General features: G+C 40.6%; 1 protein-coding gene across 2 annotated transcripts; it reads right to left on the reverse strand.

The window, feature by feature from the left end:
- Positions 1-3025: 3025 nt before the first annotated feature.
- Positions 3026-13670, reverse strand: lhx3 (LIM homeobox 3). Of its 2 annotated transcripts, none has more exons than XM_069710763.1 (6): positions 13453-13670; positions 7982-8153; positions 7604-7806; positions 5713-5864; positions 4240-4411; positions 3026-3459 (listed from the first exon to the last, which is right to left on the reverse strand). In XM_069710763.1, exons 1-6 carry the CDS (start codon positions 13520-13522, stop codon positions 3026-3028), a joined length of 1203 nt encoding a protein of 400 aa, XP_069566864.1. In that variant the 5' UTR covers positions 13523-13670. The 2 variants fall into 2 exon arrangements, with proteins under 2 accessions (XP_069566864.1, XP_069566863.1); XM_069710762.1 differs by lacking the exon at positions 13453-13670 and adding an exon at positions 10722-10818.
- Between the last annotated feature and the right edge of the window lie 1381 nt (positions 13671-15051).

Below are 15051 nucleotides of genomic sequence, written 5' to 3' on the forward strand. Positions count from 1 at the left end.
AACAACAACAACAACACTAATCATATCTACAACCAGGCAAAGCTTTTGTTAGCAGCACTTCATATTATTTCAGATTTCTTCTTTTTCAACTGCTTCCCTCCATGTTAACTGGCCATGGATTACCTACGCATTATATTTCCCTCTTTCTTTTCTCCTCACATACGTTTTCCACCATTTACTAACTCATTGTGATGCCAACTGCATTTAAATTGTTGAATCTAATACCTCACTAAAAACTCCTTTTCTTAGTCAGTCAGCCAGTTTCATACAACCCATCTGACAGATTGCATATCCAACTTAATCTAATTCTTTACTCAGAAAATGGTGGATTTCCAACTCAATCTGAGAGAGTGCAGTGAGATAATCCCAGTTATTTGCTGAGAAAAGTTCATCCCATGGTCACCAAAATCTCACACCTGCTGAGCGACACGGCGGCAGTAAAGCTGAGAGGTGAAGGTGTGCGAAAGTGTAGGATTATTCACACAGACACGATTTGTCAACAAAGCAACAACATTCAAAGTCGTAGAGTCGTACAAATGCATGCAGCCACAAGTGTCCTGTTGCCAGACCGATTAAACCATGTCTTCGTTTAGACTTGGAAGCAAAGTGCTTCCTGTCTGCAACAAATGAGCCTTTCTAACCCCAAATACAAACAGGCCCAGGAAAGTGACCAAGACGGGTGTTGTAAGGGATTAACGCAGCCTTTGACTCTTCACTCTCACCCCCTCGCTGTCCTCGCCAAACACTCTCTGGCTCAGGTTACACGCATGTTGCTTTTGCGAGGCAACAGTGATACCTGCCACTCAGCTGGAAGGATTCAGCTGAATATCCTGTCTGGTGTTCCTTTCAATGTCGTGGGAACCTGAGGAGCAGAGCAGGGCGGCCATTAGTGGTGGAGGAAGTTGGGAAGGTTGCACTGCAAAACAAAGGCTGCGAGGACAGCTGGCCATCGCTTCGCATGCAGGACGTATTTGACAGATCTGCGCGCAAACTTGAGCAAAGGCTTACAATCATGCAGACATCCACTCACGCATGCATTCAGAAACACAACAGACATGCAGCAGTATTTACTGTGAATGGATTATTAAAAAGTGACAGAATGTGGTTCAAAAACATAATTTATTTTATTCACTATTGTCTAATTTTGCATCAAGGCAAGGCTCATTTTAACTGTTATATTCTGCTTGGTAGTTTAATCCATGCCAATGCTTCTCGATAAGTTTGTTGATCATATAACATATAGCCATGTCTACCAGATGGAAGTAATGGAGTAGAGGAAATATTAACAAGGTTTTAACTGTAATGAAGCATAAAATGGAAATATTTAAGCACATACGTATACATTTTCTTTGCCTTATTTCCACTGGCTATCTGAAATAAACACCTATATCAGATACCTCAATTAAGACTAAAACATCCCAGTCCCTCAAATCCTCTTCAGTAAAATATTGGCTTTACAGACTCACCACAAATTTCTTACAGCCAGAGGACACGTCCACATCACAAAATGTTTCAGAAGTAAATACATAAACATGCATCACACACACACACACACACCACCACACACACACACACACACACACACACACACACACACACACACACTTACTGTTTAATCTATTTAATTGAACCTGACTTTGAATAACTAAACAAATGAGGAAATTCACAAGGGGCACTTGATCCCTTCTTGGATAATGGATTGGAGATTCCTTTCCCATAGGGGCATTTGGGCAAACAAGACCCAGTAATCTCTGAATTGATGAGTTGACTGCATCAAATTTCTCCACTAAAGAGCTGTTGAACCCGTGATACAGTGTTGGTAGTTAGCCAGAGACTCAATTTGCAGACACGGGCAGAACTGTAGGCTTGCTCTGGTTTCACTATCAGTGCGGTAATATGCTACAGATATGCAAGATAAATCTATTGGATAACTGCTGCTGATAAATATCAAGGAAACTCTACCTTATTTGTTGGCTCTAGTTTCTTGGCTTTAAGTGACTAAAAAAATATCCAAAATACAATTTGATCTTATCTGCAATCTTTTAATCTTCCAAATGAATTCTTCAAACACTGTACTCGGTTATTTTGAAGGGCACTCATTACTCATTTTGTCTCCTATGATGCACAGTTTTCAGGACCAATCAAAAAAGGATCGAAGTCCATCTTCATTTCGGTGACAAATTTATTAAAGTCCTGTCATTTACTTAGGAATCATCATCATCATCATCAATACCAGAGGGAATAAATAAGACATAAAACATTTTCCACATAAACAAACATATACATCAGACTCCCGTCCCCAGGGTGCTACTCTTCTTCCTTTGGGGCGGTTGTTCAGTAGAACGAAACGAACAAGATACATCTGAGAACACACAAATGCATAGAAGTAATTGGACCCCTAGGTACCATTTAAGACAACATCTACATTTTTGCCTATATCCCTGTTCAAGAATGTACAAAGTCCTCAAATCCGGGTTCCTATTTGCGTCCAAGAAGGGGTTTGTATAAAAATAAAGTCTCCACAATGATAAACCATTATATTTATATATATATAGACATTTGGCAACAACCAGACATTTAAAGACTCTGAATGTTTCATTGAACTCTGCACCTGAACTTGCTGTAGTTAACAAAAAAAAAAGAAGTGGGAGGAGATGTGAATAAAGAGGGAGAGTTGGTGAAAATCCAAATGATGGATGACTAAACTTTGTGAGTCACTGCCTGTGGACTTTACCTTGTTTTGAAAGAGCTTGTAGTGGAATCTGAAAATGTAATATTTTTGACAGACTCATTGCTTTGCATACAGTCTTACTACTGACGGACAATAGTTTAGCCAAGTGCTTTATATGAGGGACGCTTTCTTGCTTACTTCCATCCAGGTCACATATATTGAATGGATCTGCCATTGGGGAAATCCAAGGACAGCAGTCTACTCCTTTACACAATCACTGTCCTGTGTGACTATTTTCCAATTCTTAAAATCCAACAGAAGACACACACAAAAAACAAAGCCAAAAAAAAATAATCAAAACTGTCCGTGGTCCACTTCATCTAACCAGGAGGCAGGACTGGCAGGAAAATCTGGGTATCCACCGCTGCTCCCAGTGGAGAGGTCCGAGTTGGGGCCGTTGGCTGCCCCCATGGAAACCCTCACGGTGGGGTTGATCCCCGGCCCGCTGCCCTGGGTCATGATAGAAAGGCCCGAGTCCGGGTAGACGAGGCTGGAGATGAGAGGCTGGTGTCTGGGTAGCGCCTGAAGTGACCCCGGCGACTGAGGAAGGCCGTAGGGGCTGTTGGACCGGATGTCGTGGAACTGGTCTTGAGAGGGGAGCACGCCGTGCTCCAGGGGGAAGGAGCCGTGGTTGTTGCCCCCTTGGCGGCCTCCCATTGCTGGAGAGGACTCGCTCAGGCTGCTGTAAATGCCGTTAGTGTGGCCAAGCTCCGACATGGGTGGTTCATCTGTGCAACAAGGACAAAGAGAAAAAGGGTTATTTGTTATGCTAATTGGACTACGTTTGCTAAAACAGTAAATGTCCTCAATGAATTAGAATAATTTCTTGCATTGCAAGTTTTAGAACTCATCCCTCTTCAGTTAGCTTTTTGTGAATGAAAAAATATACAAATCCCAGAAACGCATCTGAGGGGTCTATATTTCACAGCACACAAGAAATGTAAAGAGGTTTTTTTTGTTTTGTTGTTGTAGCAGCATCAGCTGGATGCTCCCAGTCAGCTAACCTCTCAGTTATTCACCAGCTAAACATCCATGACTACGAGTCGTTGCTGCGTCAGCAAGCTTAAATTTTCCTGCGCCGCTTTTCTAGTGTGACTCAGCATTAAGATGCAATTGAAGATAATCACAACAACAATATAAATTTATAACCACATTTAAAAAAAAAAAAAAACAGCAAATGAGGATAGGAAACTCCTGAATATTTTCGTACATTTGTTAAAGCTGATTTTACCATTTTAAACTATTATTGATATGTATTTTGCAATAATGTTCTACATTTCTTTGCTTTAGGAGATGAAACTCCCGGTTGAAAAGATGATGATGTTACTTGTTCTTTTTTCTACTATGAAAAAGGCAACGTGTCCGAGAAGGAAAAGAACAGGTATGGATAATAGATTTAGTTATGTGCTTGCTCGCTGTCACACTTGGATGGGATGGAGCCTTCTTTATGTTATTAGTAACACCTGTATTTTTCCTTCATATCGAAGTGGCTGTCCCTCTGTTTTTACCTGTGAAGGACACCTCCGCGTCGCTGTCCATGCCCTCCTCCTGGATGCTGTCCTTGTCAGATTTGGAGCTTCCTCTTGACCTCTTCATATTGCGGAAATACTGTCCCCATCTCTGCCGCCCGGCGTCTTTCTTCAGCCTTTTCTCTTTAGCTCGCCGATTCTGAAACCAAACCTGAAGGGCCAAAAACAAATTTAGGTGAGTTATCATTTTACATTTGATTCTTACTTCAATATCTGACATTTTCTTGAGAAAAGAATTAGGCCTTAGATTGAAAAGCTGTTATTTTCAATGTGTTTGACTTTAAGTGTAGTTCATAAATTACTGTAACAAAACCTTGAGACAGTTAAAATGAATGAAGACAAAACAAAATCCTTTCAAACACTTTTTTTCACCTACATTTATTTTCCTAATGTACATGGCTCTACAAATACAAATAAAATGTTTTACACATCATGCTTTTCACACAAGTCAAATTCCCCTACATTCAAAGTCCTCTGCTCTTTCCTTGATGCACATATGATGCTTTAAAGGATTAAAACAAAATTAATGTTCAAGGACTGTCTGGACACCACTTCACACCTCTTTGAGTCCAAGTGAGACTGGAGCAGTGACACGGAGCAGTAATCCTGAGACCAGCGTCCCCTCCATCAGATTTATCACGCATTTAATTAACTTCACGACAGCTACAAGTTGTCCTCACCCGAGGGAGCAGACAGGTTAGCGTGCCAATGATTTAAATTATTCAAAATTTTCTATAGTCAGTTTTGAATGGATTTAAATTTTCCTTGCACTCTGCGGTACATGTGAAAAGTGCTCTAAATTTAAACTGTTATTCATCTCATTGCTTGGAAATGTCAGCAAAATCTGGTCCTAAATGTAAAAAAAAAAAAAAAAAAAATCCTAATTTTTATTAATTTCATCTTGCACACAAAATTAATTTATTTCAGTGCCGAGCACAAAAAGCAGTTTTACATTCTTCTTAATGATATTCCACCCTGAGTGAGCCCTCTTCACCCCTTCCCTTTCACACTGAATAATGAGGAGCATTTTAGTGGCTTCTGCCTCTACTTTTGTCCTTGCAAATAAAACAATATATATGACCACCACCCAGCCACCAACGCAAGGCTCTTCAGCAGCAGACAATATGCGAGGGGCCCTCTTAGCATTGTTAACGAGCTTGCACTTAAACCATGCTGACTTTCATGCGGACTTCATTTTACTCCATCTAGCCATAAATTCCACGCTGCAACACACACACACACACACACACACACACACACACACACACACACACACACACACACACACACACACACACACACACACACACACACACACACACACACACACACACACACACGCTTCTTCGTACAGTACACTTGTGCCAGTTCAGCCTTCAGCCACAATTGTCCCCCGATAATGAAGTCAGGACACTAATGGAATAGCCCTTAATGGAAAATAATATACTTTACCTGCACAACCCTCATATCCAGACCCGTTTCTGATGACAGCTGCTCCCGGACGTGGCGGGCTGGTTTGGGAGAGTTATTGTAGGCATTCTTCAGGGTTTCCAGCTGTTTCGCGGTGATGGTTGTTCTTGGCCTTTTTGCAGTTGAGTCTGCTTCTGTAAGATGGACACACAATACACAATGTCAGCCAACACTTAGCAGAACATATTCTGATTACATGTAGACCTGAAAGTTGACCATTTTTTTGTCAGGTTTTCAGTCTGGGTTTTGATGTGAGTGCAATAATTAAATTAACAACCTATAGGACAAATTACAGAATCAGAATACATTAATAGCCATTTTTACTTTGCCCATACAGTGTTTAAATTATTTGCTGTCTTTAATATATAATAGAAAAATGATTTTTTTTTTTAGGATTAAAATGTTACCATCAAAAAGATATTTTTTTTTCCCCATTGTGACCATTTTTTTTATGGGGATTCTGGCTCAGCAACATGAAAATCCTTCAGTAGAAACACGTATTCACAGCAACTAACGGCACGGAGCTTGTATAATATACAACTCTCTAATTTAACATAAACAGATAAATTCTCTTCTGCCTATAAACCTTAATCTGGCACCCTGTGCATAATTGCATCATGTCTGCTCATCTGTTCGCCAGCAAAGCAAAACACAAAACCATCATCCAAATGGATGCTGCCCAAGTAATTGCACCCCGTCATTAGTAAAATAAACGTGTGTGTTTTTGGTGAAAACTTGTGTTAACTCGCTGCGTAAATCAGCCCAGTAAATTCAAACAAACAGATGGGGAGATAAAACGGGAGCAGTCCGCCCTATCAGGAACGAGCCTGCTGGGATTTTCAGTGGAGTTAATGTGAGGGAAGGTAGAGCACTGACACCGAACACCGTGTCCGATGAACATGTTTTGGGCTGTTGGCTTATAGATAGTGGTGAGCTTTGGTGTGTGTGTGTGTGTGTGTGTGTCCTGTCATAAAACTATTACAAATCAACGTATTTCAAAGCAACTAATAGCATTTTATCTAATAGTACAACACATTTTTAAAAGCCTATGTGAAGATATTTGAGTAATATAGCTACATATAGGATATTTGCACACTTTGAAGAGCAATTACATAAGGTATTACAAGTAGGATAACAAGTGGGTAAAGTTATACATTAAGTATGATATTGATAGCATACATTTTCAGTGGGTTGTCCTAACTGTTGCTAGGGTACAATGAATTTTATTATGAAGCCTACCTGCCAATTTATTTTTTTAAACGGTCACATGTAGAAATAATGTTTTTATATGTCCACATTTTAATTGCAAAAGAGTAAAAAGAAAATGACTGACTACAAACACCTTATCAGTAAAAAAAAATATTAAAAAAAATCACTAATTTCAAAGTATTTTGATATTAAAATTTTGTAAAAGTTGAACAATTATTGCATTTATAGTATAAATAAACATAATAATATACTATTCCCGAATTGTAAATATTAAAGACCACTACACTCAGGGACACATGAGTCACTGAGCTCCCATCTCCTCTCCCACTGTGTCTCCACTTGGCCTACATGATCTGCGGCACCATAATAAGAGTTATTGAAAGCTGATCCCTTCAAGTGCAGAGTGCAAGTGCAAGCCTCCCGGCCTCCACTTTACGCAGTTTAGTATCGATTGGGTTGCAGGCAATGATGCAATTAGCGCAGGTAGGTCAAAGTTTATGGATGACCTCACTGTCACGTCAAAGGCACGATTTAAAGTAGGTAACCTGAAACAAGTCTACACACAGCGCGCCGTGGCCTATAACCAACTAACTAGAATATGCAGATCATTTTCTGAGCTTTTATTTCCTCCGGGACAGTAATGGAAATGTTGAGACCTGCTCACCTCTCTGTTTGGCGGTCTCATAGTCGGCCTTGCAGACCAGCCTGCTGTCCTCCATCAGGTAGTACTCGTCACCTGTGGCCAGTTGCCTCTTGCACACGATACAGGCAAAACAGTGCAAGTGGTAGACGAAGTCCTGCGCTCTCCTCACCACCTGTGTGGGCGGGATGCCCTGCTGACAGGCTGCGCATTTGGTCCCGAATCTCCTTTTGGGAAATTAGACGGTTGCCATCAGTACATAATAACTTTCTTATAGCATAACCTAATTATAGGCTACAGCACACACAACAGCTAAAGGGGCAATATATTTAACATCAAATAATAAACAGATGATCAAAAATGTTTGAAGTGGCCACGGTTCTTTTTCTGAAAGCTACTCACTTGAAGAAGTCGTCTTTGCAGTAGACGCTGTCGCCCCTGCTGAAGCACTTCTCCGCCAGTTGTGCCTGGCAGTCACTGCATTTTAGGCACTTGCTGTGCCAGTGGCGATCCAGCACTTTGAGGATAAATCGGTCTACGATGTGTTGATTGCAGCCTGCGCATACCGGGATTTCTGCAAGAGACAAGATGGAATCAATCAGTCCAACATGTTCGGGGGAACTTGTCACCGACAAAATGACAACCGAGCCGGCATGCGTATTGTGCTTTTAATATGTGCACAGCTGGCAAACTTCAAATGGTTATCTGTAAAGGGACACGGCTGTTTAACTTTGCAAGAATCCCAATAAGGAGACACCACGGTTTATAAATGAAATGGGAATCAGCAGCGTGAAAATATCATAAGCGTAAAGAAGGGAAATATTTCTCTTCAACTGACATGTTACGTCTCTTTCGTTTTATTTTTCTGTCCTCTTTTTTTATTTTTTTTTTTGTGTTTTTGAATGGCTGTAAATATTGTAATGCACCTAAATTGATGTACTAGAAAACACAATCGCAATGAACAGTAAAATACACACACACACACACACACACACACACACACACACACACACACACACACACACACACACACACACACACACACACACACACACACATATATGAATCATGCTTATATGGAAGCGTGCGCACACATAGACTTACAGCCTAATTTGCGCACGTTTATATGTAGGCTGTTTTAATAAATATCGATTTTTTTTTTTTAAATGATGTTAATTTGATTCACACTTCTAAACTTGAATTCTTGAACGTATATTTCAGTTGTAGCCTAACAGCAATCATTCACCCAAAACCAGACGATATTTATCGTTGTTCCCACGTTTTGGTGCAGAAACTTAAAGATTTCGTCAAGCCCATAAAAACACAAGATTTTCGGTTCGAGCCGTCTTTGTGACTGAGTAAAAAAAAAAAAATCGACCATTGTCCCTTGATCACTTAATCAGCCCAGGCCTGACATATAAATGAATAGGCTGTAACATGATATATTTATTTGACATAGTCTTTTGAAGGATTCGACTTTAGACTTTGAGAGGTTTCTTATTGACTTTACGCTAAAACCTGACTTTAAACTACAGATATCCTTTAGGAATAAATAACGAAGGATGGATAGTTTAAATTAAATTAAAAAGACTGCAAAATATTTTAAGTGATGAATTATATGTTATATAATTCTCAACAATAAATATGAATATCGTATCATAGTGTAACAACAAATAGAGAGATAAACTTCCTTTGTGTGGACATTCACACACTTATACTGCCTGTGTATTAGGCTACAGTAAAAAAGTAAAAAAAAAAAAAAATCATAGCCTGGAAACCGATTAAAGCCATTCTGTGCTTTATCCAGTTGTGCAGACGCAGTCGTTGAGAAATCAAAGTAGCTTAATAGAGGCTTTAAAAATATTTAAATGAGGTGTAAAGTAACATTTCAGAATTTACAGCTCATGAATCTAACAGCGATCCGCTGGTTATGATTTTTCCATCTTCAAAAAGGAGCAGCCTACATTAACGCAAGGTCTAATAGACATGGGCCTACATAATGTAACACCCGCTTAAAAAAAATAAATCTTTCGAGGTATTTTAACAATGGACTCTCAGTTGCCTCTAAGACAACAGCTTTCAGAGACATTTTGATATTTCAATATAAAAAAAAATACAGAGTAAAAAACGAGGACGAGCTAAATGCCAGGTAAAACGTTATCTGGCCTCTTTATTACTAATTAAAAGAAGCTCAGCCACTTCATATTCCATCCGTGCAAGGAATCGCACTCCCATTGTTCTGCTGTGGACAATTCATAAAACATGCATGAAGCATTTCTTCTGGCGTCGCCAGAAAGCCCCTCAGAAGTGCTGCAGCCAGTCAAGAACAGGTGTATCCAGGTCATCATTAATTCAGTGCGCTCTGGAAAGCTAGAAAGCTGCGGCCTGTAGAGCCTCACGTCACAAACCGGCATGGTGTCCAAGCGATTTGCTCACCTTGTAGGGCACATTTGGATTACACTCATACAATTATAGATGCTTGCAAATCCCAATTGAAATTTCTGATCTGACTTTGTAGGAGCTGAGGTTGGACGCGTGACTTCACCACAACGTAATAATGTCCTCATGACTGTTAAAAATGTAAATAAAATGAGCATTACTAAAGCAACACATGTAGCCTAACATGTGATCATAAACATATATGCATTACTACGCATGACTGATATTATATTCTACAAACTTCTGAATGTTTACAACAAATATGTGTGTCAGACTACAAAATGCACAAAACCTATAAATAGGTTTTGGAAATGTGGAAATTTCCAAATGCAAACTGTAGTAAACACGAGTTAAACCGTATTTACCCTCCAAAACAGCGCAGTAAACCAAATTTGAACGACTATTCAGACAGATCAAAGGGTTCATACCTGGTGAGATCGCCGATATCTGAAGCAACAATAATGACACATTTCCTCTGTCTCAGCAGCTTTCAACTTTAAACACTTTACCAAATTAAAATACTGCAGCGTCCATCATCCACACACCAGTTCTGATAAGATATTCCACACAGGCATAAACAGACTGCAATTAGTCCTACATATATAAGTGAAGGCCTATTGACAGACCACTGATCACATGCAATACACACAAACACAAACGATAATAAAAGCAATAAAGTTATGTCATATTTTCTTCCGGTTACCTTTCCGTAACTCCTCACGGTGCGACAGTAAAGCGAGGAGCATCTCCGTGTTATTCGGTGCCTCTTTTGGAGAGCGGCGCTCACCGTGCCCATCCATTGCTCATGATTTACGATCACATCAATGCAAACCTGTCTGGCTTTGCGTCAGTCCACACACACCCGCCAGGTGTTGTCAAATTTGTGCAGCACGAGCCTCCCCCCCCCCCCACCAAAAAAAACCCAAAACGAAAGCACAAGCGCGCGAGTGTGCAGGAGTTTGCTTTTATGCTTCTCCGTGTTGAAGCCTTGTGCAGGATTACGCTGCGCCGTTTCCTGGGCGACGGGGAGCTTGATTAACATCACCTACTGAGTACCTTACCCGGAAGAAGAATAAACAGGAGGTGAGGGGAGAAGCCAATGAAGTTTCAGTGCTCGGAGACGCGTTAACGTGATGGAGCCTATTACTTTTCAAACGAGGAGAGAATGGTTTTCCTTCACCTCCAATTTTAAATAGGTTTCAGGCTGTTTATCTTACAAATTCAATTTCACTCATCATTATGATTTGACTTCGTCCTATGATTACTTTCTCAAAATATTCCCACTTTGATTTGAATAACGTTTTAGCTGGTCTACTCGTCCATAAAAGGGAAAGAAAAAGATATGTTCATGCTCGTACAATTTTGTAAGAGGGATTTAAATGGCAGCTGCTTCTATAGTTTATTCCCTCATATCCAGATGTTCTTTTAACTCTCTTTAACTCTTACAATTGCAAACAAATGCATTTAGGTCGGCTATATGTTCAAACTAATGTGGAAACCGAAATGAGGCAGGTGAACATGGGATAATGAAAAACGGAATCTTTAGCATCAACAGCTCCGCAATATTATGCTGCTGATTTATTATGGAAATATGTCAAAGTGGTTCCTCGTGAGGATAGGCCTTAACGATTTATTTTTGCTTTAGATTCCAGTACAGCCATGCGTAAAGGACAGGCTGGGCCCTGAGGGAAGACCATTTATACCCTGAGGATGTTCTTTTTTCTTCATCAACTGTTTATAAAAAAGATAAAAAGTGGAGATGTATTATTATTGTTGTTATTTTTAGTATTTGAACAACAATTAATTCAATCAATTTTATAATTTCTTTTGAAGGAATGTGGATCCATTAGCTTTGTATCCGGTCAAATTTTAAATAAGTGCTTTTAAATATCTAACAAATACGCACACGGCGCCTACACACACACACACACACACACACACACACACACACACACACACACACACACACACACACACACACACACACACACGCTCTCGCACAATCTTCATTTCATGTGTGTTGAGTGCTCAAAGACAAGTGTTTATTTAGGGGAGAGATTGGCTGTTCAATAACATGTTGATCGGGCCAGCACCCCAATGAATTTTATTGACACTGATCTTTGGCACAAAAGAGCGCCTGGGGAAATCACTGGTAGTGCCACAAGCAGCCGGGTCACTGATGAATCTAAAATCAATGTCCCATTTGCCTGTATTTCAGAAGTATATGAAAGACGTTTTGGAGAAAAGGTGTGGGGATCATGGGTAGCCCCTCTTACTTTTCAGCTTTGTAATAATTTTAATGTCATATTGATCGCTGCACTTTTGAGGGGGTGAGCCGACAGTAATGTGACTACAAAGCCATAAAAAGGCCATCAGAGTAATGGTCAGTCAGTTAGAGAAAGTTGCAATGATGATCAAATAAATTCACGATTTTCGTTTGAGTTTTTGCGTCAATACGAATTTGTAAATTTGGTTAGAAGTCTGCTGCGTATCTGATTAAAAAAAAAAAAGAAAAAAAAGTAATTTGAGTCTTTATTCTTCTTCATTTTAGATATTTCATTTATCCAAAATAAGATGAAAATATAGTTTTATGTTAAGTGACCATGAGGCTATTATTCCAGGGTAAATCCAAATGAACAAATTAAACACAATTCACCTTTTTGGATGCCACATAATACTTCTCCGAACTAATAATTGATCTATTTCTCCAAAGCTTTTAATGCACCCACTTCCTCAGTCTTCATCACCCCCTCCACTGCCGACCTCAGGTATCCCACCTGTCGCGGCAGGAATGTGACACCTGTTGAGCATGTTGGGTCGCTGGACTGCGGGTGGGAGACGTTTTGCGACTGCTGGCAGTCTGTCGTACACCCGCACCGAGGCTGTCCGGTGGTCTCTCCATGTCCGCTCCCATGCGCGCGGCGCTCCCGTGACAACCGCAGGCGGCGGTGTGAAATGACAGCACGCGCATAACATCTGTTCGTGTGATTCTCCAACAATGAAGACTCATTACGGATTCATAACGTCTCCCACACGCAGCGCAAAAGAAGCGCCTCGAAACGGTCTGTACGGCTCCACCAATACGAGGGGTTCTCCAACTTCTAGCTCACTTTTCTAGCAAAAAGCCAAAATGTCGTATTTGACTCCAAATTTGGAAATAATCTTCAAAAGTGCGAGTCCTTTTGAAGGAGGTTGTTTGCTCTTGATCGTGAACATTTTACAGCGTCAATGGCACGCCTGTTAGAGTTCACTCAACAAAACCTTCAGTCCTGCTGCGCTAATTTGCTGCGTTGTCCTCTATTTCACACCCAATACTGACTCGTCCACGGACCCCGGGGCGCCCACTTCCAACTCCACTTCCTCTATTCTGTTCTTCTTCAAACCAAAATCACAATTTTGTTTTCATGGTGAAAATAGAAAAGCTCGGTTCTTACCTTGGCCTGAACTGTACCGGGAGAAATTTCCGGTGTTTTGACAACTTGACCCCGGGTGTTCAAGCAGCATTTTGAAGAGGCTCCAATGAAAGAAAACAGCGCAGGAAGACGCACGTCTGTGATTTAAGAAAAAGCCTAACAAGCTACCGTGTGGAGAGTTCGCATTCACACCCGCTCTTCCAAGGCGATGTATCCTCTCGAGAGTAATTTGAAGTCTGTTCGATGGCAGCTTGATTTCTGAAAAATGTTAAAAAGGACTTCCGTCGACCTTTTTCCTCTCGTCAGCCACCGACAACGGAAACTTTGAATATTCATCAAGTTGCTCTTTGATGCCGTGTTGATAAGCTCGAGATGACGGACAGGAGGCGGTGGGAAAGTGTCTGACCATTAGCAGCGTCAGCTGACCTGACTGTGAGCCCGCTGCCTGCAACTTTACTTCAACTCAAATACCCGGCGGTCAGCGGTGCCTCTGTCCAGGGTGCTGAAAGGGGAGTTTCTCCAAACAGGCTGGAGGGGGGTGTGCTGCTCCAATATCCCCAGAGGCGATCTTTAAGCGCGCACACACACACACACACACACACACACACACACACACACACACACACACACACACACACACACACACACACACACACACACACACACCTGCCCTCCCCTCTCTTTCCTTATGTTATGTTGCACGTGTCTGTATTTCAAGACGCACAATGGGGCAATTGGGCATTGCTCGGGACATTGTTGTCATGCGTTTCCATCGCTGTCTCTTTTGTTTGGATAGAAATAGACCTGCATGTCATTAATGCTACAAATGGATGGAGTGAACATACTGTTATCTTATATGATGTTACTGTTAAGCTGGATTTTTTTTTTAAATTTTTTTAAAAGTGCTACATCTTAAAACATACGCATCCATATTTTTTTCACCGGTTTACAATTACTGACGTGCAATATTAAACTCGAAAATACATACGGTAAGGAGAAAATGGTATTAAAGTTTCACAGCTGTTTTTTTCTGTCGCTAGACAGAATGTTTTTTTTTTTACCACTCATACACAGTATACAGAATCGTATGTGGTTGAACAAGTATCTTCAATGGGAAAAAGTGGAAAAATTAAATTAGAAATTTAAAAACTGCCTACATTTCTTAAATATTTAAAATAACAATTTTCATTGGAAACCCAGCTTGACCAGGGCAGCGCGGCTATTTGGCTGAGTGCCATGTTTCAAGCCTTTGAAACTGCGCCAATTATCGCCATAACTCACATAACAACTACTCTGACGTAGTCCTACAGCTTTGATTCAATTTTGCTCGCCCAGCACGCCTGCTCACGAGTGGTGTAAGCCAATTAACCTACTATGCTGTTCATTAGTCCACTCAGGGCAATTAGTCTCCCAAACTTGCAAAGAAATCAACAAGCTTGCTCCTTTCTCATCATACCTCAGAAACCTCCCTTCATCCCGCACTTCCACACAGACATGCACATGGTTACAGTACGTCAAGATTTTAAAAACAATATTTAGCGGCGGCTTGTTTTCACGGAGGAGTTTATGTGTTTTTGTGGTCAGTAATCTCTGGTCAACAAGTCAGCATGGATCTATATA

Source organism: Brachyistius frenatus, unplaced genomic scaffold (assembly GCF_029030835.1).
Source record: "Brachyistius frenatus isolate BFR_SWC_R1_liver_20210118 unplaced genomic scaffold, ASM2903083v1 Contig_94, whole genome shotgun sequence".
In the NCBI taxonomy this organism is placed as follows: Eukaryota; Metazoa; Chordata; class Actinopteri; family Embiotocidae; genus Brachyistius; species Brachyistius frenatus.

What these genes read in the sequence shown, in the direction of transcription:
- lhx3 (XM_069710762.1), bottom strand. Translation starts at nt 10,818, where the DNA reads ATGGATGGGCACGGTGAGCGCCGCTCTCCAAAAGAGGCACCGAATAAC. An exon ending in TGCAAAGACGACTTCTTCAA is followed by an intron (nt 7,807 to 7,981) that starts GTGAGTAGCTTT and finishes ATTTCCCAAAAG; the next exon opens with GAGATTCGGGACCAAATGCG. An exon ending in CGCGGAGGTGTCCTTCACAG is followed by an intron (nt 3,460 to 4,239) that starts GTAAAAACAGAG and finishes CTTGTTGCACAG; the next exon opens with ATGAACCACCCATGTCGGAG.